A 24,982-nucleotide genomic window follows, 5' to 3' on the forward strand; every position below is an offset into this window, starting at 1 on the left:
GTGCTTGCTACTTCCATCGCTGATGAATGCCTCTTCAAATTCCCCCCACTGGATGTGTGTGTGTGGGAATGGGGACACTTTTATTTATGTTTCAAGGTAACACACACACTCATCGGCTCTAAAACAAGCCGAGAAATTGCCGCACCGATTCCCATTGAATGCACTGCATCGATCCGGGTTGGGTTGAGTTTGTTTTACGAGCTTAACGGAGATACAGATTACAGGGCAGTATAGTAGTTTCCCCCAAAAAAAAAGAACCTAAAAATGCATGTGTGGTACACGCGTGGTGGACGCTTTTTATGGTGTTTTTTTTTTTGGAGCTTGTTTCCATGTACACCAATCGCCACGTGGACGGACGGAGTTCGGACACAAATATGAGGTGAGCCAGTAAAAATCCAATTAACGACATCCGGTGCGCGTAGAATGTGGCACAGGGGGTTTTTTTCTCGTTGGCTCGAGCTTAACGCGTCTGCCTGGGGACAGTGACCGCGGTGTGACGCTGGTTTTCGGCTATCGATTATTTGGATGGCCAGAAAACGACCCGGAACGGCCACGAATTGGAGACAGCTGCACAGGGAAGGCTATTTCTGCGGCTGCTGCTGCTGCTGCTGCTGCTCCAAGGCGGCTCTCTAACGGGTCAGTAGCAGCAGGAACAGCAGCGGCAACATAATTGCATTCTTGCAAGGTTCTTTTGCTGCCCCGTTCTTCTATTAATAGACGCAAAACGAACGGCTGCAATCGAATTTCGAATGTTGCCATTTTTGTGTGCTGCACATAGGCCACTAGAACCTACGCTTGGAGAGAAAGATAGAAGAATGGGTGGGTACAGAGGTTGTGGTGGAACGATTGCCGGTTGGATGTTGTAAATGCTGTAACTCTCTTTGTTCCGTGGCCACGGTGGAAGCGACCTGGGGCGGCAATCGAGTTCGCGGCGATGGAGTTCTTCATGTTGGCAAATTGGTTGGACGTTTGGTGGAGATGCCCCCCCCTTTTGTATAGAAAAGACGCATAAAGCCACCCAACTAGTGAGGGGGGGAAATGAAGGTTTTGTCGAAATCGCTTCCGGCTGACTCCAAAGTTTTCTGGAATCAATTCCGGATAGTAGCTTCGGATTCGTTTTCCAGAATCGATTTCGGAATTGGTTCCAGAATAGGCTCCGGAATCGGAATCGGCTCCCTAAATCAGAATCGGCCCCGAAAACGATATCAGTTTCGGCATCTCGATGAGAATAGGAGGTTACGTCCTATGCTGCTGCGATTGTATTGATAGCCGCCAAGAATCCAAATTTACTTGTAAACGATCCATTATCATGGAAATTCCGGGACTGATTTCACGTCTTCCGAAACTTCAGATTTCAATTTCAGATCTTATTCTGATTTTGGAGCCAACTCTAAACTACAGTCCGGAACTGATTGTGATTCCAGAGTCGATTTTTAATCCAGAATCATTTCTGATTCCGGAATCTGAGTCGGCCCCAGAATCAGCTCTAGAATCGGCTCCGGAATATCCGATATCGGTTTCGGCAACTCCAAAAGAATAGGAGTTTAATTCCTATGCTGCCGCGATTGTATTGACAGCTGCAAAGAATATTTTGATTTCAATTCCAGCTCTAATTCTGACTTTGGAGCCAATTCTGAATTCCAATCCGGAGCTGATTGCGATTCCAGAGCCGATTCTGATTCCGGAGCCGTTTTTGTGTTGTGTGCACGTCCGATTCCGGAATCTTAGTTAGCTCCGGAATCAGAATCGACTCTGGAATTGAGTCCGAACACTAGTTCCGAGTGCGAGCTCCCACCACTACACCCCAACACCAACACAAAAGTGTGCACATTGAAATACCAATCCCTCCCAATTGGGTTAGTTGTGTTAATGTTTTACGCTACAGTTACCCTCTACCTTCCGCGCTTACAAAATCCGAACAGTCAGTGCGGGATTAAAATGTGGGCTTAATTATCATACCTATCAGACAGTGGAGTAGCAGTAGTAGCAGCAGCAGGAGGAGCTGGTGATGGCAGTATGTACCGGCTACGACACGAAGTGTTTAATAGATCCGGGCCGGGTAAGCGAAGGATGGTGCCATCACATTTTCCGGTACTAGCTCACGCTACGCTCACTTACAAGGTGATCTATTAGCGCATGTAAATCGAACGATCGTAATTAAATGACACCTTTCACTCTAGTGACAATGCACACACAGACGGGGGAGCACGCGGACGTACAAACACCAAAACACATACACATACACTCAGCGAAACACACGGTTTTGCCCAACCGGCATTTGAAGTGCGCTCGGGCGTGTGAAGGTTGGCGGATGAAAGTGGGGTGGGTTTGGCTGCAAAATATTTCATCTATTTCATAACATTTTCACTTTCCATGTAGCCGCGCGCCGCAAACGCAATGATGATCATAACAACAACACCACGTACACACGCACACACAGATCAACGCGCGAAACACAGTACAACGAAACACTGCACACACAGAAACAAAAAGCCCGTTAAACAGAGTAAGTGAGCTGCCGATCGGTACTCGAAACTTCGGGGCCAACCCCTTTTTTCGTGCCTCCCGAGGTGGAGGAGGATGAAGAAGAAAGGGAAAACGGGCAGGGGGTGGGGGGGTTCAGTTCGAGTGGGTACGTAATGATGAATTTTGTACACGTTTCACGCGCACGTCACGGCGCACTTTTGCAATTGGTAAGAAGTTGCACGCGGTAAAAGTGAACCATCATGCCAAGAAGCAACCATGAAGAAGAACAAAAGAAACACACACACACACACACACACCATAAAATGATTTAAATCAATTCAAGGATTAATCCGTTTGTGGCATGATTCGCGGCAACTGTTGCAATGCGAACGTGAAGGCAGTAAACACACACTGTGGTAGAGAGGCCAACAAGCTCCCAGAGCTCAATAACAACCATTCCTCCTACCTCCCGTCGAGTGGTCCCGTGACACACACTCACAGCAGGGCACACACTAACGAATGGCGCGGAGGGGATTAATCATGCCGAGCCAGAGGTATTGCGATATGTAAAAGAGTCGTCGATGCACAGTGCCCCAGCCCCACACAGAGTCACAGAGGCTGCATTCTTTGGGCGCTGACTCACCGCCGCCCGCATTGCGATCTGCGAACGATCGTGCACCATTTGCTTGCTTACGGCTCATTGAAGTCTTCCTGTGCGGAGATCCGGATGATCGGTGCTAGCAAGAGTGCTAGAGGATGATCGTACACACCTCTACGCCAGCGGGGCACAGACCATTCAACCACACAACCATTCCACAGTCAGAAGGGCATCTATTGGGGTGGATTTTTACATTTCCCGATCGCTTCACTGCCGTGATCGCACGCTGGACATGTGACGTCGACACTTTTTTTTGGAGTATGTGTGTGGTATGTGTCTTCTTTCTCTTGCTCTACCCCTCCTAGAGCCCCAAAATCCCACCCCCTGTGTATCGAGATGAAGCTCTCTCTCTCTCTTTTTCACTGAATCATCTCCTGCTCTTACTCGCACTCCCCTATCAATCCCTGTTTTTGTTTTCACTGTGGAAGATATTCCAACACCAATACAAACACACACACACACACACACACACACACACGCTCAGAGCACTGTGTGGACTGATGACGATCGCCAGAGCATCAGCAACACACAGCAGCGAGCAAACTGACCCGCGACGACGACCAACCAGACCCAGGGCAAACACACTGTGTGCTCGATCCCTGGAACATTGATGACTCGACACGGTGCGAGAGCAAGATCACCACCCTTTCCACGAGATGTGTGTGTGTGGCAGTGTGTGTGTGATTGGGGGGGGTATGATAGAGCCACCCCGAAAGAGGTGAAGGAAAGCCGGAGAGTAGCAGCAGATAGAAAAACCGATCTTCTCAAGATTCCAGCGGAAGATAGTAGGCCTTCTACGCGTAGGCCATTTCCCGCTACTAGAGGCGTACTCTTGCTGCTGCTTCAATCAGTTGTGGTGGCGTTACCACCATGCTGTGTGACTTTTTTTTGGTCCAGCTTCCAGCTTCTGGGAGGTTACGGACGGAATGTCTAAAAGCCTCCAGGGGTGAGAAAGCTCCCTCTCGGGTGGGACACAGCACACTGTGGGAAGGGCGGCATTTGCATACGCGAACGTCGAAGTCTCAATCATTAGAGCTTTGATGGAAGTTCCTACAGGTGACCCAAATAGATTGCCCCCCCCTGAGGTGGCGGGTTCCTCGCTTACTCGGAGTGTGTGCGTGCGGTTAAGTGGCTGTATGTGTGTGTGTGTATAGACGGTAGTAATTATCACGCGTACCGATGGTGGTAGGTGATAAAACTGGCATACGATCGAGAAGAGCAAGCATGAAACCCGCTTCAAGTGACCGGGGCAGGTCACTTCTCAAGCGAAAGAACCAAAGCACGGTGAAAACATTAGCGACCGCGCATGCACACACACACACACATCCGGAATGAGGCACAAGGCACGTATGTACGTACCCCAGTGCGTGTTGATTGCGCACTTCTCGGACGTCGAGAATTGCCTAACAGCCCCCGGACGCGCCAGTCCGAGGCCAGCACACACTCTACACGCCTTCGTCTTCGTTCGCATGGCACGAGGCACGTTCGAAGCACGATCGTATGCAGGATACCCCCACCGGGCACCAGCACTCAGAGATCGCTTGAATACGCGCTTGAAAAAGAACTTGAGTTGGCGAAATTATTCAAGTGATCCGTCGGGTCCCGAAGCCGAAGCAAACCCGAAGCCGAAGCAAAACCCGAACGGGGGTCTGCACGAACCTTCGTTTTAATAGCCCCCTCCCCCTTTTTGCCAGGATTTCTTTCCAAAATGATACAGTGCACAGAATTATATCACAACAATTCTATTTATTGAATTTAATACCATTAATCTAACAAGTTTCACAAAAATCAAAAACACATGCACTACGAACACTGAACTTAATTTCACATTAACGCACATTAATTCAACACACACTTTCCACACTCGCACAGTGAATAAAATCACAAAATCGTCACAACACTTTCAGCTCTTCCTCGCTGTTGCGCCTAGTTCCTTTCGCTACACTGTACGGGCCACCATTTCGAACACTACGACACAGCCACAGGCTTAGTTGTCTCCGTTCGCCGTGAAACACTCATGAAATGGAAGAAAAATGATATTAATTAGAAGGGGGATGTTGGTTGATAATTTTAATCACTTTTACTTACCTTAAATTAGAATGATCTCCATTTTTACGGGGTTTATCCGCTGACCACCAAGAGCTGCAACACCACACAAGCACCAACCTCACTGGACTGAAAGTAAAGCCTACTGCGTGAATGTGTGTATGCGCTTCTGCCAAGCCAACAGCGCCGTACTGCGTGTGTAGCCAAGTGCGTGTGTGTGTATATTTACACCACTGGACACAGAACACAAATCTCACCGCACAGAAGAGCGTGTGTCGCCAAGTGTATGCATGTGTGTATTTGCACCACTGAATTCTGAACGTCCACCGCACCGCACCACACAGCGTGTATCGCCAAGTGCGTGGCTGTGTGTAGTATCACCGTGGACTGCAGAAAACTACATGCACTAGAACAGAGCGCTGGTATGGTCAAATGTGTGCATGTGTGTACTTGCTCCACTGAAAGCCGGTATCGCACCAAATTTCGGGTGTCGCCTTGTGCGTGTGTGTGTTATTGTCACAGCACACTCGTTCGTCTTTTTTTCGTTTTTCGCTTGAGCCACTCGATTTCGTTCTTCGCTGATTTTGGCAGCGCACGATTTCGGCTTCAACTTCCAACAACAACAACCACACGAGGAGGCTCGGGGACACTCATCAGGGGAAAATCGCTCAAATTAGAGCGAGAGACTGATAGAAAAAGTGAAAGGTCAATATAAAATCTTCGGCTTTTGACCGTTGGGCCAACAGTCAAAAGCCGAAGATTTTATATTGAGCTTTCGTTTTTTCTATCAGTCTCTCGCTCTAATTTGAGCGATTTTCCCCTGATGAGTGTCCCCGAGCCTCCTCGTGTGGTTGTTGTTGTTGGAAGTTGAAACCGAACCCCCTTCGTGCGCTGTCAAAATCAGCGAAGAACGAAATCGAGTGGCTCAAGCGAAAAAACGAAAAAAATGATGAACGAGTGTGCTGTGACAATAGCACACACGCACGCACAAGGCGACACCCGAAATTTGGTGCGATACCGGCTTTCAGTGGAGCAGCACACATGCACACATTTGACCATACCAGCGCTCTGTTCTAGTGCATGTAGTTTTCTGCAGTCCACGGTGATACTACACACAGCCACGCACTTGGCGATACACGCTGTGTGGTGGACGTTCAGAATTCAGTGGTGCAAATACACACATGCATACACTTGGCGACACACGCTCTTCTGTGCGGTGAGATTTGTGTTCTGTGTCCAGTGGTGCAAATACACACACACACGCACTTGGCTACACACGCAGTACGGCGCGGTTGGTTTGGCAGAAGCGCATTCACGCAGTAGGCTTTACTTTCAGTCCAGTGAGGTTGGTGCTTGTGTGGTGTTTCAGCGGATAAACCCCGTAAAAATGGAGTTTTGTTTAATTTGAGGTAAGTAAAAGTGATTAAAATTATCAACCAACATCCCCTCTTCTAATTAATATCATTTTTCTTCCATTTCATATGTGTTTCACGGCGAACGGAGACATCAAAAATCTGTGGCTGTGTCGTAGTGTTGGAGCAGTGGCCCGTACAGTGCAGCGAGAAAAACCAGGAGCAACAGCGATGAGGAGCAGAAAGTGCTGTGCTGAATTTGTTTTTATTCACTGTGCGAGTGTAAAAAGTGTTTTTTTTTTAATTATGTGCGTTGATTTAGAATTAAGTGCAGTGATTGTTGTGCAAGTGTTCTGTTTTTTTTTTATATTCTATGTTGGTTCGATATTCAATAAATCGAATTACGATAGTATAATGGTGTGCACTGTATCATTTCGGAAAGAAATCCTGGCAAAAAGGGGGAGGGGACTAATTAAACGAAGGTTCGTGCAGACCCCCGTTCGGGTTTTGCTTCGGCTTCGGGTTTGCTTCGGCTTCGGGACCCGACGGATCACTTGAATAATTTCGCCAACTCAAGTTCTTTTTCAAGCGCGTATTCAAGCGATCTCTGAGTGCTGGTGCCCGGTGGGCCACTACGGTATCCGACTGCGGCTGCGACTGGACTGGCGCGTGTGTGCGGTGGGTTACGACTCGTTCACCGTACACGTTCGCGCACTCTGTCCTACTCTCTCTATCTCTCCTACTCCAAGCTCTTGCCCCGGCTACCCTACACCCCCCCTCTAACGAAACCCGTTCGTTTGTGCGCGCGGGGGGGCCTATTTTGACGTTCGAAAATGTTTGTGGAGTTACCTCGGGTCGGATCCTCCCATCACTTACACCCCACGTCCGCCCTGAAGTCGGTTGGTCAATACCGCAACCCCCTCTGAGGCTGAGATTGTAAGTGTGTGTGTGTGTGTGTGTTTATGTGTGCGAGCTGGACCATTTTATCGTGCTATTCTTTCTACACACACACACTCTCTCTCCACCCCAAATCAACCACTCAGCACTGCCACCCCCTGAGGGTGAATTGTTAGTCAGCGATCGAGTGCGATCGCTGAGCCGCCACCGGGTGCGCGGCGCCCGTGTGTGTGTGTGTGTGAGTGGTGGAAAACCTGTTGCTGGCGCACAGCGCACACACACACACACTGGCTGCAAATGGTGGTGGTTGTGTGTATGCGCGATAGGCTCGAAAACCCGTTTTCGTGGTACGTATGGAACGATCGCCCCAATCCCCCACTCCCCTCAACGTGTGTGTGTGTGCGTATAGGTGAAGTTTACCCTTCCTTCTTTGCACCATTCCTGCTGTTTGACAGGTTGTTCTGTTGATACCGCGGACTCGATCCGTTCGGTTGGTGGACAGCGGAGATTGTGTGTTCCGGTGTGGTGCGATGGGAAGACTTGGTATGCCCTACCTTTGGCCAAGGATCTAGGGCGACACTTGATGGAGATGATTCATTTGCGTACGGCAAAACAGCTGCGGATAAGCATTGTATATTTTTTAAAAACTTTTTTAGAACATCAAAATGTTCCCACAATCGATGGAGAAGATCGTCCAAAGCTTACGAAGTCGATGGATTATCGTTTTTTATATCAAATGAGGTCCTCCAATCTTATCATACTGGAAGCGCTTTGGATGCTTTTCCAACTAGTTCCACATCAGAATTCCAGCATTTTCATTTCCAATCGACATTTCCAATCAGCTTCAGAAACATCATTTACGATCACTATTGCGCGTAGCGCCATCTATTGAGCGCTAGCGGAAGGGAGCAAATTCAAAAGTTCTAGCAAACGTGTTTCGCAACTTCCACCAAAAGCAGCAAAGGAACGAGAACGAGCAAACATTTCCGAAAACCTCGACACCATACGACACGGATGTATGCAAAACCCCGGGGAGGTAAAAACGAAGAAAAAATGGTAAGAAAACTGAGTTTACCTAAACGAGAATCACTTCGCCGTTTGACGCGCAGCTTTATCATGCACGACTGGATGCACTGGAAAGTGTAGAAATTGAAATATTAATGCACTACCGCCGTTTTCTGGAAACGTTTCTGGTGTGTGTTTTGAAGGAGAGCGGGCTCCCTGAATTTCCAGCCCCGTCCGATTACTCTCCCCCCTGATCCCCCTTACCTCGTGTATGTGCTTGATAACTTCGGCTCTCGGCGAGTCCTCCAGTTTGCGCTCGTTAACGTCCAATATCTCGTCCGCCACCTCCAGGTTGTCCTTGTCGGCCGGGCTGCCGTACAGTTTGATTTTGCCATCCCGGCTTTCGACCAGAATTATCACGTACCCGTTGAGCTCGACCACTTGCTGAAAGTGTGCAGTGTGGGTGGGTTGTGGAAGGGAAGGAAATGTATGTTTATGAGGCACAGTTAATAATCCCAAGGACGGCTTCAGCTACTTCCACGCATGAGAGCAATTTCAAGTGTGCTGACTTTTAGTGGATTTTTTCTACTTCGCCGACCGGCTGAGATCCGGGAAAACTTACCTTGCCCGACGACGAAGCGGCCGGTGGTGGGGGGCCAGCTGCTGGCGTGGTCGTCCTTTGCTGCATGGCCTTTCAGTTGCACGCGCTTTGCATGGGCCGTTCCGGTATCAGCTCGTCGGTTTGCGTGCGATGCGATCGATTCGGTGCTCACATGGAGGTACAGTGCGACCGCCCCGAACGCATCCGTACATTCGGCACGCGGAACAAGGCGAGGCGGACACACAGACACACACCGCGGCCGGGCGAGGCGGTCACAAAATCAACAAATCATTTGGCAATGCCCGTTTTTTGCTCGATTTTTCCAACGATACTATTTTCCGCTCACTTGGATTACATGTACACACACACACACACACTCACAAGCACTTACACACGCACGTTTGATAATACCAACACACTTGTAACGCACCTACCTAGACACACACACACACCGAAGATGGAAAGATTTTGTTTGCTGGAATGAAGATTTGCACTTGTTGGAAATGGGGATGCTGTGCGGGAGTTTCCTTTCAAAGGGGAGGGATTCTTAGCGACGGCCACTAGCCGTGGGAGCTTTGTTATAATACATATTCGCGTTGCTCCTACTAATTTCAGCCCGTAAGCCTCTTGAGGAACTTCCCTGCACTATGAGGACAGGATTTAAATCGTTTGCACTACGTTTGTGCACCCGACAGCACGGGCAGAGGGAAGGAATTGTGTCCTGCGCTGGGTTCCACTTTTCCGCAACGCGGCGATACACTTCCACCCGTACACTCGGTACACTCGCTTGCTTTTCCGACGACGCTAGGGGATTATGGGTGTGTTTGAAGTTTGAACTGGTATGAAAGGATTTTCCCTGTTTTGCCTGCCAAAGGGAATGGATGCTGATTTCCCACTGACCTTGCCATACACGCACACACACACACACACACACACACACACACGCACACTCCGGGATGTCTCAAATCGCACACTCCAGCGTGTTGGACGACATTCTCTTCCACCGGACAGGGAAAGAGGCTGCCCAATACTCGTCAAAACCTTTTTGGAGCACAAATCCAAATTGCAAACGGGCACCAGAATATCTGTTTTCTTCACTTTCTTCCTTTCGAAACGCGAGGACACGCGAGCAAAACTTATCAACCCCCGTAGGATGATGTGTTGTGTGCCCCGAAAGCTCAGCAGATCAATACTCTACAATCTCTCGGCGGATGCCTCGACGCCGTTCCTGCGTGTAGTTTTGGTCCACCTACAGAGAGAAAGAGAGCGAGTGTGAGATGAAGAGAAAATCAGATGGGCTGATTTTCCACGATGCTCTTGCTGGGAGAGCCATAGACTTGCCAACCCCCAAAGGACTTCGGGACGGGGTTTTCTCCCCGCCTTTGTAGAGCATTGTAGTCGTCGCTGCGGGAGGACGTCGCGAGCGCACCCGTTTTTTTTGGGGTATGGTGTGGGCTGCTATTCTTGGATGCTGGGCAGGTTCCGAGTCCTGTCAGTGTGGGAATGTATGAGTGTGGGGACATCTCCCGCACACACACACACACGCACAAGCATTTTGATGTGCGGTTTTGGGGTTACCGGGTCGGTTTCCTTTTTGAATAAAAGTATTTTTTAGAACTTTTTTGCATTTCGACTATTCCAAGCAGACTATTAACAAGCAAAATGGAAAGAAACAAAATCAGTAACATGAACAAAATGCAATAAAAACTTACATGAATACAAATTATGCTTCTGAGGCACCCTGTGCCAAGCTATGTGAAACGTCATGTTGCTCCTAATACCAACATAAGCAGACGACACACAACATAGCAGTGCTGCCGGATCGATCGGACTGGTGTCTGTTTATTGTCCCCAAAAGTGCACTCTCTTCGTACCGAAACCGCGCCAAAAGGTCGAAACACAGTCCCGGAATGCTATTTACGATTTGTGTCCATTTTCTTACAACCATTTCATCGCCATTGACCGCCTGTCTGTGGCCGGTGCGAAAATAAATCCCCATCAACCCACATCAACCCGCCGCGATGGGCGCTGCTGGCAGCACGGCCGCGCTGTCAAACATGGTTGCTCTGAAAAACATGAAAATTGTCTGCCAGTGTCGTGTGTTTGTTGCTGCGATAAAATGAATGTTTTCACGCGTGCTGGATGGTAAACGGACCCGACTCGGTTGTGCAGCCTCGTTAACAGTGCGTGTGTGCGTGTGTGTGTGTGCGTGGGCCACCCTATTCGACCGCAGAGCGGTGCGCGCGGGAGCAGGAATCCAGGGCTCCGCTCGATGTGAGAAGCGTTTGTTTTGGTCGGTACGTGGTTGCCTGGTGGTGTGCGCGGGGCGGTGTTGTTCGTAGTATGTGCATTGGGCCGAAAGGATGTTGATGCGGTCGGGGATAGAGCGGTCGGGCAGCCGGGAGCAGCGGGACCAGCAGCAGGACTGGGTGATGATGTCGCCCCTGTGGACGGCCCGCTACGACTACGAGGCGCAGGGCGACGACGAGCTGTCGCTCCGGGTGGGCCAGATCGTGTACGTGCTGTCGACCGACAGCAGCATCTCGGGCGACGAGGGCTGGTGGACGGGCAAGATCGGGGACCGGGTGGGCATCTTTCCGTCGAACTTTGTCACGAACGAGGACCCGGCGGTGTTGAAGGTGCAGCCGGTCGAGATCCAGTACCACGAGCTCGACCTGAAGGAGGTGATCGGCGTCGGGGGCTTCAGCAAGGTGCACCGCGCCTTCCTGAACGGGGAGGAGGTGGCGGTGAAAGCGTCACGGCAGGACGACGAGTTCGAGGTGGCGCGGCAGAACGTGCTGCAGGAGGCGAAGCTGTTCTGGTCGCTGAAGCATCCGAACATCGTGTCGCTCAAGGGCGTCTGTCTCGATCCGAAAACGCTCTGCCTGGTGATGGAGTACGCGCGGGGCGGCTCGCTCAACAAGATACTGGCGGGGCGGAAGATACCACCGAACGTGCTGGTCGACTGGGCGATCCAGATCGCGCGCGGTATGAAGTATCTGCACTGCGAGGCGCCAATCTCCGTCATCCATCGCGATTTGAAGAGCTCGAACGGTAGGTGGTGGTGGTGGTGGTGATGGTAGCAGCACGGACGACTTTGATCGCGACCTGAGCCTGAGCGTTGCTTTGTTCTTCGTTTACAGTACTGATCAGCGAATCGATCCAGCACGGTCATCTGCTCAACAAAACGCTCAAAATCACCGACTTCGGGCTGGCCCGAGAGGCGTACCGGACTACGCGAATGTCGGCAGCCGGCACCTTCGCCTGGATGCCACCGGAGGTGATCAAATCGGGAACGTACTCCAAGTAAGCGAACGAGGCTGGGCGATGTAGCTGCTATCTTCCCCTAATACCTGACCGTTTATGTTTGTGTGTGTCCGTCTTCTTCGCAGAGCGTCCGATGTGTGGAGCTACGGGGTGCTGCTGTGGGAATTGCTCACCGGGGAAACTCCCTACAAGGGCTTCGACTCGCTGTCGGTAGCGTACGGTGTGGCGGTGAATACGCTCGCCTTACCGATCCCGAAAACCTGCCCCGAATCATGGGGCAAACTGATGAAATGTGAGTACTTTTGTCGCAATCCGTTGTGCTGCAAGTTATCTTAATGTTTGTGTGTGCGTTTTTCCCCTCACTGTTTTATAGCCTGCTGGGAGATCGATCCACACCGTAGGCCTTCGTTTAAGGATATTGAAAAGGATCTGGACATCATTGCGCGGTCCGGCTTTGCTCAAACGCCCCACGAATCATTCCACACGATGCAGGACGGCTGGAAAAAGGAAATCGCGGAAGTGTTGCAAGAATTGCGTAAAAAAGAAAAGGTGAGAATGCTTCGTTTTCAATTGCTTCCGTTTGTCGTTGATTGATTGTACTGGAAGTTTGTTTCTATTGCAAAGTATGTTGGCTATTCTGAGATCTGCTTTAAGAAGTACATTTGTGTTAAATAATTATTGCGGACAAAGGTTCAAATAGCAGTTGCTGCAGATTGATTAGTAACAGTATTCTTCTTTCTTAGTTTTTTTACATTTGCCTTTTTTTTGTTATCGTTATATACCCCATTTCGATCGATTGCGTTCGTATTACCTGTCTTTGATTTAATGTTTTCCATTCTGCTGCCTTTCTTTCCGCTTAGGCATTTAAATCTTTCGAGGAGGTAAGACGTTTCGCGGACTTTTTCGCGCTGCGTGCGTGTTTTCCTTTTTTAAATAGTTTAACTTCTCACACTGATTATGGTTTTCGCTTGTTTGAGTGATCGTCTGTGGCTTTTAGTCGGCGAAAGTGTGTGTTTGCTGTTGATCGATTTTTGTGTTTGTTTGTTTGAACGCTGTAGTAATTTTTGGGAGCTGTGTGGCCTTCGTTTTTCTAAAGAGTGGTTAAATATTTAAAGGTTTCTTTTTACTATTATCAGAAGATTATCGTAAAGAAGTTTAACGTTCCTCAACACAACTGTGACGCCGCTAACACATAGGGTTTATCTTTGCCATTGCTTACCTATTATACAAACACAAGCAGATAAGTAGTAGGACCGAATTTGTTTGGTAAATAGTTTGGCTGTCGGCTTTTGTTGATTTATTGCAAAGTAGATAAAACCATCCAATCGTTTTGTGTTACACACGTTCGTTCAGTTTTCTAATGGAATGTTCCGCCTTAGCGAATGATTACACGCGCGCTTTACACTGTTAGTGGTTTTGCATGCATCAATATTAACTGGAAATTGATTCCGTTTTCATTCCACTATTCTTCCGCCCGTCCATCTACGCAGGAACTACGCAGCAAAGAGGAGGAACTGACGCGAGTTCAGCAAGAGCAGCGCTACAAGGAGGAAAATCTTGCAAAGCGAGAGCAGGAGCTGCACGCGCGGGAAATCGAGCTGCTGGGCCGCGAGCTGAAAATTCTAATCAATCAAAATACTCCTACCCCGAAGAAGCGGAAGGGGAAATTTAGCAAAAGTAGAATCAAGGTAAGGTTGTGGTGCCGGAGTGTGCCACGCGACTCGTTGGCCGAGAAATGACGATGCGTTCCTTTTTTATCTGCCATATTTTTGCAGCTGATTAAAAAAGCACCGGGTCAAATTTCGTTGCCATCGGATTTTCGTCACACGATCACGATACAGCATACGGCCATACGCGATGAGCGGCAGCGGATCGACACGCCGCCCGGGTCGCCCGCCACCCGGCTGCGCACGATTGTGTGTAAGTAAATATGGAGCGTTGTATGCAAATGACTAACATGAACATTGCCTTAGCTTGTCGTTTGTTTTTTTTTTTTGAAACACTCACACGCCATACACGCCCGTAGCATACGCATTCTTGCTTTCTCTTCTGAATTTTTAAACCATCGTATTGAGCTGTATGTCTCTTCGGGGCATTCGGGAAATGTAGCCGACGAACAATCGAGAAGAGAAGGCAAGAGCGGTACTACTGGCGATGCGACAATTTTAGGCATTTTTTGTTTACTTTCTTCTAAATACAATTTCCGATTCAGTACCTTAGCTATGTTTGAAAGCTTTTGAATGCCTCCAACATTGTGTGGCAGTTTGTTTTAATAACATTCACCTAAATAGCTCTAATATTAACGCTTCTGATAAAAAACAACAATGTGCCAGAACTCGGCGCAAACTATCCACACCGACACAGGCGTCATTTTCAAACTCTGAACTATCTTGTTCGTTATCTTTTCCCGTTAAGATTAGTTAGGTTAATTCACCGGTTGTTTTTTTTTACTATTGCTTACTCACGACGCTTTCGTCATAGATTAGCTTTAGTTTTGAGTTCGTTCGATGCGGCGAGCGATTGTGACGTGTGGAAAATACAATATTGACTTGTACCGATTTCGGTTGCGTGTTTTTTTACCCCCGTAGCGAGCGCGCGTCTTCATTTGCATGTGTGATATACAGTTGCGTGATTTAGTTGCCAAAACCTTCTTTGTTTTGTTTAATATTAGGAGCGTGTTTATGTATCTATTTTGTTTCTATATTTGATTTGATTTGAGTGCTTGTGTGTTGATTGTGAAATCCAATCAGCAAACGGGTTGTTGTGTCGCGATGCGCATACGGTGCCGATAATGATTTTGATTGTAATTGATTACACGTAATATGGTTAGATTTTCGTGAGGAGAAAAAAAGAACATTAAAGGCATCAAGTTTAGCTACAATTACAATGTGATGTGAGATTAACTGCGGAAAGGTTTGAGCAAAATTAACACGAATCACTCACGCGGACGCGTTTCGATTCGATCGTCATGTGTGTATGCTTTTTTCCTACTCTGTGGCAGATAATAATAATGCCACCAAGCCAGCGACTAACCATCTAACCGGGCACATTGCGTTCGAAGCGTGTGCACATACATTGCTAACAAAAAACTAACTCTTTAACCCGCGTTCGCTTGCGTGCGTACCCCATCGAATGCCCGATGAAGAATAAATTCTCATTCTGAATAATGTTTGATCATATTGCCCATCGACTGTTCATCGGTCCAACGCGGCGACAATACCCCCAACCCCTTCCCGCGACCGACCCGCCTGTACGCATCACTACGCTCTGCAGTTCCGGGTGATGTAATCAAGGGTAAGACCTGGGGCCCATCGACGCTGCACCAGCGGGAGCGGAGCCACTTGCCGACGATGCGACCGAGCGCCCGACCGCAACAGTTCAGCAAGAGTGCCCCGAACCTGGACAAGTCCCGTGCGACCGCGCTGTCCGCTAGCTCGTCGCGGCACGAGATCCTAGGTAAAAGTCACGACGATGGTCTGCACACCATCGAAGCCAACCGTAACTATAGCCGTACCAATACTACTACTACCTGTACTAGTAACGATGTAATGAATAGCAATATTAATCGTAACCGTATGCATAATACCTTCCAACACTACCACACCACCGTACCCCGTACTGTCGATAGCAACAGCGGTGTCTGTAGTAGCAATAGAAGTAATCATTCGCCACACAGTAATCCTCATCATCCTCATCATAATCACGCGGCGGACAGTGGTAGGGCACATTCGGAGGCGTCGGTGCTAGCGGCCCGGCAGGACGTGGTCGAGTACGATCGCGTGTTCTACAACAATCTGCAAAAAAGCATCGAGGACATTTTCTCGCGCAAGGAAAGCGAAGCGAACGAGCTGGAGTGGACGCACTCCTCGGCCGGGTCCGGCGGCGGCGGGTACGATAACGCGAGCTCGTACCGCATGTCCGGCTCCCGGTCGAGCGACAACTTGACGTCGTACTGGGTCGGTAACGATTGGACCCGGTCGAAGTTTAAGCGGGAAAACTATCTGGTCGGTGCGCGGGCGTCGAACGAGGCGGCCGGCACGGACGGCACGGATAGTGTGGGGGACAGTCGAAGCAGCACGCTCAGTACGGCCGAAACGCGCAGCGTTGGCCAGCTGCAGGAGTCGTTCGGTAATTTAGAGCTGAGCGGTAGTGACGGTGTGGGCGGTGATTCCACCGACAGGGCTAGCCGGGAGCGAGAGGAAATATTTGGCAGCCCTCATTACCATCATCACCAGCAGACGCCGAATGAGTTGATTTCTTCATCACGCAAAAGCTCGGTCGTTACGTTCCGGTCCGATGTGGATGTGCACTGTTCGGACTATGAACCGATCGCCGGCTCGAATCTGCTGTGGCCTCCGTGTGCAGGTGCAGCCAATGCATCACCGACACTGAACGGCGAAAGTGTGGAGTCAGCCACTGGCGGCGGTGGTGGTGGTGGTGGTGGCGGTGGCCGTCCGCACGACAACCTCCGCCATAAGCTGGGCCGTACGAAGAAGAAACTAAAGCTAAGCCACCTGCTACCGTTTAAGCGCAACAAGGCTAGCGCGGCGGATCGAAGCGAAGCGATTAATAAAACGCGCCGGCTCGTCCACCACACCAACAGTATTTATCTGAAGCGTCCGACGACGGCGAACAGCAGCACGACCACCGAGCAGGACACGCTGCTGCTGATCGATGGTGGCGATGCGGGCGGGGTGGAGAATGAGTCCCCGTACGCCATGATCCGGCGCACAGATAACTATTTGATTGTGCAGAGCAATGAAAGCTATCTGAGCTCGATGCGGCGCCCTAGTGGTTCGCAGAACTGAGGGTCTTGTTTGAGGCACCAACCTTAGTCGGTCTAGGCTTGCTATAAGCCACTAATGGAATTGACAATGTAAGACTTATATATGTATGTATGAGGCAGATCATGTATTGAAAAGTCTTCTAGATTTTGATCTATTGGATTGCATGGCTGTCCTGTAGGAGCTGGCAATGCTTATCATCAGTGCCAAGTGATTGGACTTTGGTGGTTGTTGTCCAGCTGGTTGTCGATGTAGTCTTGTCCGGTGTGAACAAGAGCGTAACTTATTGATCCGTGATTGAGAAGTGTAAACACTTTCAGTGCGTTCTTACAGAGAGAAACGTGTTTCTAAGTGCGTCTTGCTTGTGGTAGAAGATGCTCACTGTCGCTTAACTGTGGCCTAATGACGTACACCGCATCGTTTTGTAGTGCGTATTTGAACGACGCGATTGTATAAGTCGAGATTTGATCTGTGGTGTAAAACCGGCATTTAAAAGTGTCGAGTGCATTTTCATCTCTTTTTGATGAACGTGATCGCGCTAGCGAGCGAAACGATCGGCGCGAAATAATGCGCTATTAACAATCATATTGATATTTTATTCACTTTCACCTTTAGCTCCCTTTGGTAGATGGTAGATTGGTAGTCTTCCACTCGGCGGACTATGTAATGTAATGTTTTGTTTTCAGATTTAGCTGTAGTCCCGTTGCTTTAAGGCGTAAATATTTTGTAGTACGTAAGGAAAGAATCCCAGATTCTTTTTAACTAACGAAGGTGACCCACTGCCTCGATAGTAGGACCGTTTTGTCCGGCAGCAGGTTCCGCGACTGTGGTCAGTTTTGTAGATGCGCTCATTGCGCCTGCAAAGTATGCAATCAGCGCAACGAAAACGCCTGCGAGCTATGGAGCCCACGGTACAATACGATCTTATTATGGGTTGGATGGTTGTTTTCCGGTCTGTTTTAACAACCGGAGGTTACGAGTTAGGTTTAATTGATTTAGCTTTTTTTTTCAACGCGTACGGTCACGTCTTACGCTGACCGCATCTTGGAATGAAGATCCTCACAATGTTTTGGGATTTGCTGTGTTCGTTTGGACCCTTTCTGCTACTGGGCCAGTGCCTACGGTCAGCGAAAGAGCCTTAGACATGTTAGATTGTGTCATAACCTACGTAACGTTAAGGCCTAACACCGTCTAATTGATTCTGTGCTGATTTTTTACTGGCCCTTGTGATACTCATTTAAATTCAAACAGCCGTTGAAATGGCGCGTCTCCGAATAACCCTTGCGATGAAGTCGCTGCTCTGTCACTGACGTATACTAATCGTAGAAGGTATAAGCGTACAAAAAAAAAAACAAAACAAAAAAAAACTAATACAAAATTTTAATCCATTCCTGCAGAAATTAAACAAATGTTTCATAAGGGAATGAACCCTTTTTTCCATTTACCTCTTTTTTATTCGGTGATTTGGTGTTAAACAGAGGGCGGTGACGTGCGTGTTAGTTCAATTTGTATTGCCTTTTCCCTTTGGTCCTGTTTTGGGGAAGCAGGGAGAATCCCAAAACAAACGCAACCAAACCTATTGTAATGTTAAGAACATGTCACTGTCATTAATCAATTTAACCGGAGCGGATAAATTGGGAAATGTTTGCAAGGTGATGGTGAAAAGCATTGTCATGCCGTTACAAGCATTTAACATCGTTTAACATAATACTAGTGGCGACAAAATAGCAAACGCGACTGATTGTAGCGAACCGCTGGAAGGTTTACGGTTACGAGAGAGAGAGAGAAAGAGAAAACAAAAAGAATATTTGAAAGGCAATCCATAAACCATTGAAAGGACAGGCCAAATAAAGAAGAAGAAGAAAACAAATAGGAATAGGGAAAAAGAAAGATAAACCAACCAAGCAGTAGACACGCCGGATGGGAGGGCAGTAGTGTCTGACAGTTTGCGAAGAAGAAAGCGGAGAATACAAACACAGGCATGTTGGATTGCGCGAATTTATCATCCTTTCCCCATAAAGACACCATTTTATATACACCCTTCCCCAAACTCATACTCACAATACGTACACGAACCATTGCCGTTTTTAGTGGGAAAGTAAATGTTTTACTTCTTTATCTGTTTTCGTTTGAGTTGTACAATGAAATTGTAAGCTTGAAGTATCTGGATTTAGGAGTGTAACCTGTGTCTTGTTCTTTCCTTTTTGTTTTAATTTTATCTTATACTACGGTAGTCTTATCGAATGTGGGCGCAATTGGCGCCGTTTCTTTAATTAATTACGTTCAGTTTCAGTTCTTAAGCAAAGTTCACAATTTTGTAGATGATTCACAGCCTTTTTTATGGATTATAGTTATTATTTTCTATTTGGAAAAATAAAAAAAAAGTTTACTACATATCAATTGATGAATATTTTAGTTGTGTTATTCTTTTGGTTTATGTTTTTTGTTTGTTTGCTCGAAAGTTGATTGCGGTTTTTGTTGGTTTTTCTTATGTGTTGTTTTGTCTTGTTTTCTGATTTTGTCGCTGGCTGTTGTTTCTTTCTTCTTGCTGCTATCTTGTTAAAGCTATTAGCTAATGCTTTATATAGGGTTTTATTTGTATAGTAGAATTGTTTTCTTATCTGCTTGCTTTGCTTTCCCGTTCAGGATCAGAGATGTTGTGTTAACTTTTCTTAAAATAATGTTTTGTAAAATAATGATGCTTCGGTTTTCCGGATACTAATCAGAATTATGTAACGATCTTTAGAAGTTTTCTTTCCTTTGCTTTATGTTTCATAGATTAGATACTTTGATACTTTAAGCTAGTAACAAAAGTTAAACGATTGCTTACATTGTAACTAAAACTAGAATAGAACTAATCCTACCGCTTATGATGTTCGAAAGAAATTATCTAAATTATAAGTAGGTTTGATTGGTTCGAAAGTATCGAAATTATGTTTTGGATTGCAATACGTAGCATTAGTTGTAGTTTTCGTACAGTAGTAGTGCATAGAAGTTGATACTTGTCGGAAGTGCTCTCTAGCATTGAACCAAAACCAAGATGTGAATGTCTGCTCGTCCGATCGGCTTGCGTTGTTGTTGGCGAGGTCGGAAAGCAGGGGAACGCCCAGTGCATTGGTAACATGTTTCGATGTGCTACAACCGCCATTCATTTCAAATGCAGATTATGATACCGACGAAGCGTGGTACGCGGCCAGCCTGGGCGCCGGGCCCTGTACCGACGTGTCAACGCTGAGCGTAGCGCCGCTCTGCTCTAGTCTGAATCGGTACGGCACGCTGCCGAGCACGGTGCCGATGCCGACGCTGTACGCTTCCGAGGGTCAGCGCAAGCCGAAGCTTTCCATCATCGAGCTCGTGCTGTACAACATGGCCTCGATGCTGGCCAGCATTGCTTCCGGGTACGATGTGCGTGTGTCGAACGTAACGCCGCTCCATCCGCGGCTACACCCGGGACCGTTGCAACCGTACGAATCGTACTCCCAGCCCGTGAGTCCGTACCACCACCATCGTCACCAGCTGCCGCCAATGGTAGACCCACATCCGCTGCAGCTGGAAGGTATGGTACGGTTGGACGGGACGCCGCCATCTTTACCACCCGCGCCACACACGGTGGACAACGCACTGAGCCAGGAGGCGTACGAGGAGGAGCTGGCTCACCAAGCTCAGGATGATAGACTTTACGCACAACACAGCACACCGTACCAGGAGACGCCGGAGAGACAGCGGCCGAGGTAAGTGGTTGGAAAGGGATTTTGGGAGGACTTTGTTCTGAATCTTAACTTACCTTTTTGTGTGTGTTTTTGGCAGGAAGGTGCATACTCAATCGACCAGCCCAAGACAGGACGAGCGGGCGCTGAAGTACACGGACTCACCGCAACACTATCTACCATCGACGATGTCGACGACGAGCGGGCTCGGCTCGAACTACACGCCCTCGGGACCTAGCTCGTCCTTCAGCGTGGGAGCGGGAACGCAACCGCCAACGCCTTCGCCCCGCCGAAAGTCTAGCGCCGCGTCCTTCATGGATTTTGGCGATCTGCCGGAAGAGCGCGAAAGTAGAGCGGGCCTCTACATACCGGGCGAGTACGACGGGTACACGCAGCACAATCCAATCTTTAACGCGGGTACGCGCGGTGCCACTAGTAGCTACATCGGTAAGTAGGAGCCGAACTAACCTGTGTGCAAGGATAAATTAATACAAAATAACTTCTCTCCCATACCAGGATCCCATTATTTCCCCTACCGGCCGGCGATAAACTTTGCGTTCGAGCGCGAAACGAAATCGTACGGCGGGGAACCGGTGTACGAAGACCATCACTACGACAGTGCCTCGTACCATGATTACGCGTACGAAGGTGCCGGCCCGTCGGGTACGGCCAGCGCTAGAGCAACGGGTACGCGCGTCCCAACGATGGGCATCAGTGCGGCGGGCCATCGCCGGACGCACTCCAGCATTTCCAGCACGCTGCACAGTAGCAACGTTAACCAAGGGTTTCACATGGAGGGCGATGAGATGGACGGTGCCGAAACACGGCTGATCGACGACGTGACGTACAAGCTGGGCGATCTCTACCTGCCCGGGGGTGGAACGGATGCGGCTAACCGCTTACCGGCACCGAGCACCGCAAAGCTGCACGAATCTCCCCTGCCTCCTGCCTTTCATGCGTCGAGCCGAATGCATCAGTACGAGAACGTGCCCAACTTCTTCCGGCGGCAATCGAGCCTGCAGCAGGCGCACTACTCCCCCAGCAGTGCGCACAGTGGCCATCTGTCCGGCGATTTTATGTCCGGTGGTGCAATCCCGGAGCCGGAGGAGCGTCCGTACACGGTGCTGGGGCTGACGGAGCACGGTGCCGACGGTGGATTGCTGTCGAGCAGCTTAAGACCCCAAACGAAGCTGCGCTCCAGCATGAAGAAGTACACGCACTCTCATCCGACGCATCAGCAGGCCACCGCGTCGGCTGGCGGGCAGGGTAAGTACGGAGCGGGCTACGGTATGCACGGGACGACCAGCGCCACAAACCAAACACCGCCCGACAGTCTCACCAGCGACGACAGCTCGTACCTGAGCGCGAAGGACAACTCGTCCTCGATTTCCTCGCAAAGCCGGGTGCGCTTTACGCCGGAAATTGTGCTCGACGTGGACTCGCCGCTCCAGTCGCCGACGTGCTACACGGGCGGAGCGGCTGCTGCGGCTGCCTCGTCCGGCCATGGCTTAAAGGACAGGCGCAGCTCCTCCTCCGGCAGCACGATGCTAACGGCAACGCCCGGTTCGGGCACGTCCTCGGCGTCGATTTCGGGCCGGCGGTCGAATGCCTGCGACACGAGCCAATCCTAGCAGTACGTGAAAACCTACATGGTGTAGGGTGGGTCGCGGTCCCGACCCGAGGCATCCCACTTTAGCGAGCTTGTCAGCCATTACTGAGCGTGATGTGATGTTCGAAAAGCCACTCCCGAATCATTCCACGCAAGCACGAACGACATTCCACGCATTTCCCTGGAAGGGGATGGCCTCCCGGTAACGAATGGGCTGTTCACGAGGTGTTCCAGGAGCGACGGTACTGAGCCAATCATCGCGCGCGCGCGAGCGATCCTTGGCAAGAAAGGGCGACGACGTACGCTTGTTCGCCGTAGGGTTACCCATAAAATTGGCTGTGATACAATTGATAATTTGAAGCGTAGTGAGGAGAGTTTCGTTTTTCTTTCTATTTAATCAAAATGAACAACGGTTCTAACTGGCTCTAACAGAAAAAAGGACGAACGGAAGATATCTGCAGCACAGGGCAGCTCGAGGGCGGCATTTATTTTGCTTGCATCACTTCGTTTAAAGTATTCGCGTGAACAAGTTTGTGTGAGAATTCTCGTAAAATGCAAAAATTAGACTTAGTTTAAATAAGTTTTGGCGAAGAAAAAGAAAAAAGAAAGAAAAGAAAAGCAAAGTATTCTATTCCCAAGATTAGATAAGAGCAAGTTTAATACGTTTAATTTTGAGTCGTCAGCGAACGAAGGTGCGATTAAACCATTCCATAGAACTAGAATTATTTACATTGTGTTAACAACTGCAGGAAAGTAACTCGTTTCTTAACTACTCGAATGTGCACAAAACGGTCGTATATTAAAAAAACGAACCAAATCTAAAACAATGTTACGTCTCCCCCTCTCCCCCAGGCAAACGTATAGCAAACTTCACATGTTATCGAAGGCACACGGTTTGAAATAGGAAAATCGAAAGATACTTTCACCAACACACAAAGAAAGTGAGAGAGAAACAGCACTAGCACAGTATGTAACCACTGCAATCCCTTAACAGTATAACCACAATTTTTGATGCAGCATGGGATTGAGAACCAAACCCAACAAGAAGTATTAAATCGAGCATGTTGTGCTTGGGCACTGAATTGTTCAACCATGCAGTTGAGTTGTAATGCATAAAGCCAGGAATAATCAAATATTGAAATGAAGCTGGGGTGAAAAAAAATTGAAAATGAACGACCTCAAACTCGCACGGCTGGAGATTTGGTTTTGTCCTCTTTTTGTACGGCTAGCAAATAACAAAACTTCCAACGCGAACGTGGCAGAGCGAGAGTGTAGGGGGGAAACGAACTGCCAAAGAGGAGATTGAGCGGCACGATGCACGGTCTGACCAGACATCGGGAAGAAAGTAACCGAGCGGAATGGAATGCAGTATAAATTGCCTAAGCAAGCGTATAAACACAGTCTAGTCGCTAATACCCTTACAAACCTCTTACAAACAGTGTTGTACATAGTCTTAGGAATTGGGAAGGAAGGTTCGAAACAAGAGAGGTGCGGACAGAGGTGTGCTACCGAGTGCTATTGGCTTATAATCTTCAGTATTTAGTCGATCGCGTTTCCCTCACTATAAATGTAAATGTACACACGTGTGTATGCGTTGGCTCTATGCTCTCTAGCTAGCCCTGCCTCTCTCTATACCGTTCGCAGGGCATTCGTAGCCGTGCACTGGCAGTTGTTTGTGTTCACTGGTAGACACTAGTAGCATCGTTTACCCGGGGTCGGAGGAGAAAGAAACACAACCATTGCGCGTTCAATGTTAATGGTAGAGGAGCCGAATTATTGACAAACACACAGACACACACATACCGATCAGCTTCTAACAAGGCAGCTTTTTTTTGTGTGCGGATTGTATACTTGAAGGCGCGTTTGTACAAAAGTCGCCTAAATGTATGCAATCGGTAAGACGAGTGAAGCTTGTTGGGCGGTTTGCAGACAGACAGTTCGTGTCTTTCAACGGGGCTGTTAACTGAGATGCAACCAACACACATTGCATTGGAGGGACATGTTGTAAATGAAAGTCAACGAATGGCAATATACAGAACTCAGAAAAGATTGTGAAGGATGACAAAATAAATAGAACATATATATATTAATTAAAAAAGAAGTGTTCGTGTATTTTATTACTTGCTGTAATTATGGCGTTTTTTCTTCTTCTGTAGTTCAATTAAAACCCATTTTTCTTGTTGGTTCGTTAATCAACAGAGTATCAATCGTTGCTGGGGAGGAAATAATGAGTCCGAGGGTGAGTATAATTTATTCCCGAACGCAGTTCCGCCGTCGACTCTCGAGCAAAAGCAAGTAGTAGATAAAGCGATCAATTAAAGCAAACAAATTACCTCATAAATTATCATTCTTTGGATCTCATTTCCATAACTGCATTCCCGATAATTGAGAAGGTGTACATTGTGTTGTGCTTTTTTGCTTTCGAGTGCTGATGCATTCTATGCGATGTTAAAAAAATGGACATGAGTAGCGCAAAAAAAAGGAAACTCGCGTCATTATATCAACCTCAGGTTGGATGGTTTTTGTATCATTAGTCGCATACGATAGAACACAAAAAACTCACAAACACACCGGTGTGTTCATCCATTGC

At 48.4% G+C, this 24,982-nt stretch overlaps 2 protein-coding genes and 1 long non-coding RNA gene across 8 annotated transcripts in view; 1 reads left to right on the plus strand and 2 right to left on the minus strand.

Annotated features, from left to right (window-relative positions):
• LOC120899657 (MAGUK p55 subfamily member 5-A) overlaps window positions 1–10,219 on the minus strand; it is a 35,139-nt gene extending 24,920 nt beyond the window's left edge. The window contains exons 1-4 of one of the 4 annotated variants that reach the window (XM_040305756.1): window positions 10,067–10,219; window positions 9,047–9,459; window positions 8,689–8,868; window positions 8,495–8,552 (exon numbers count right to left, since the gene is read on the minus strand). In XM_040305756.1, the coding sequence (XP_040161690.1) occupies window positions 8,495–8,552; window positions 8,689–8,868; window positions 9,047–9,112 (304 nt within the window). In that variant the 5' untranslated portion in view covers window positions 9,113–9,459; window positions 10,067–10,219. Of the gene's footprint in view, window positions 1–1,959; window positions 3,444–8,494; window positions 8,553–8,688; window positions 8,869–9,046; window positions 9,501–10,066 lie in introns of those variants that run through there. The other 3 variants (XM_040305747.1, XM_040305765.1, XM_040305783.1) reach the window with 3 other exon arrangements.
• LOC120899683 lies at window positions 4,851–5,367 on the minus strand. Its single transcript, XR_005739089.1, has 2 exons — window positions 5,213–5,367; window positions 4,851–5,138 (listed from the first exon to the last, which is right to left on the minus strand). It is a non-coding gene; the product is annotated as an uncharacterized LOC120899683 (long non-coding RNA).
• Window positions 10,220–10,825: 606 nt separating the features above from the next.
• Window positions 10,826–23,581, plus strand: LOC120908548 (mitogen-activated protein kinase kinase kinase 11). Of its 3 annotated transcripts, XM_040319695.1 has the most exons (11): window positions 10,827–12,079; window positions 12,169–12,331; window positions 12,418–12,584; window positions 12,666–12,841; window positions 13,153–13,173; window positions 13,783–13,980; window positions 14,068–14,212; window positions 15,566–15,748; window positions 20,240–20,807; window positions 20,884–21,230; window positions 21,300–23,581. In XM_040319695.1, exons 1-11 carry the CDS (start codon window positions 11,389–11,391, stop codon window positions 22,412–22,414), a joined length of 3,774 nt encoding a protein of 1,257 aa, XP_040175629.1. In that variant the 5' UTR covers window positions 10,827–11,388; the 3' UTR covers window positions 22,415–23,581. The 3 variants fall into 3 exon arrangements, with proteins under 3 accessions (XP_040175631.1, XP_040175629.1, XP_040175630.1); XM_040319697.1 differs by lacking the exon at window positions 15,566–15,748 and having other exon boundaries at window positions 10,826–12,079; XM_040319696.1 differs by lacking the exon at window positions 13,153–13,173 and having other exon boundaries at window positions 10,829–12,079.
• Window positions 23,582–24,982: the final 1,401 nt, after the last annotated feature.

Source organism: Anopheles arabiensis, chromosome 2 (genome assembly GCF_016920715.1).
Source record: "Anopheles arabiensis isolate DONGOLA chromosome 2, AaraD3, whole genome shotgun sequence".
Lineage (NCBI taxonomy): Eukaryota > Metazoa > Arthropoda > Insecta > Diptera > Culicidae > Anopheles > Anopheles arabiensis.

Excerpts from the sequence above, each read along its gene's own strand:
- LOC120908548 (XM_040319695.1), top strand. The coding sequence starts at position 11,389 with ATGTTGATGCGGTCGGGGATAGAGCGGTCGGGCAGCCGGGAGCAGCGG. Across the intron at positions 12,080-12,168 it reads CGATTTGAAGAGCTCGAACG|TACTGATCAGCGAATCGATC; the intron begins GTAGGTGGTGGT and ends CTTCGTTTACAG. Across the intron at positions 15,749-20,239 it reads GTCGCGGCACGAGATCCTAG|ATTATGATACCGACGAAGCG; the intron begins GTAAAAGTCACG and ends TTTCAAATGCAG.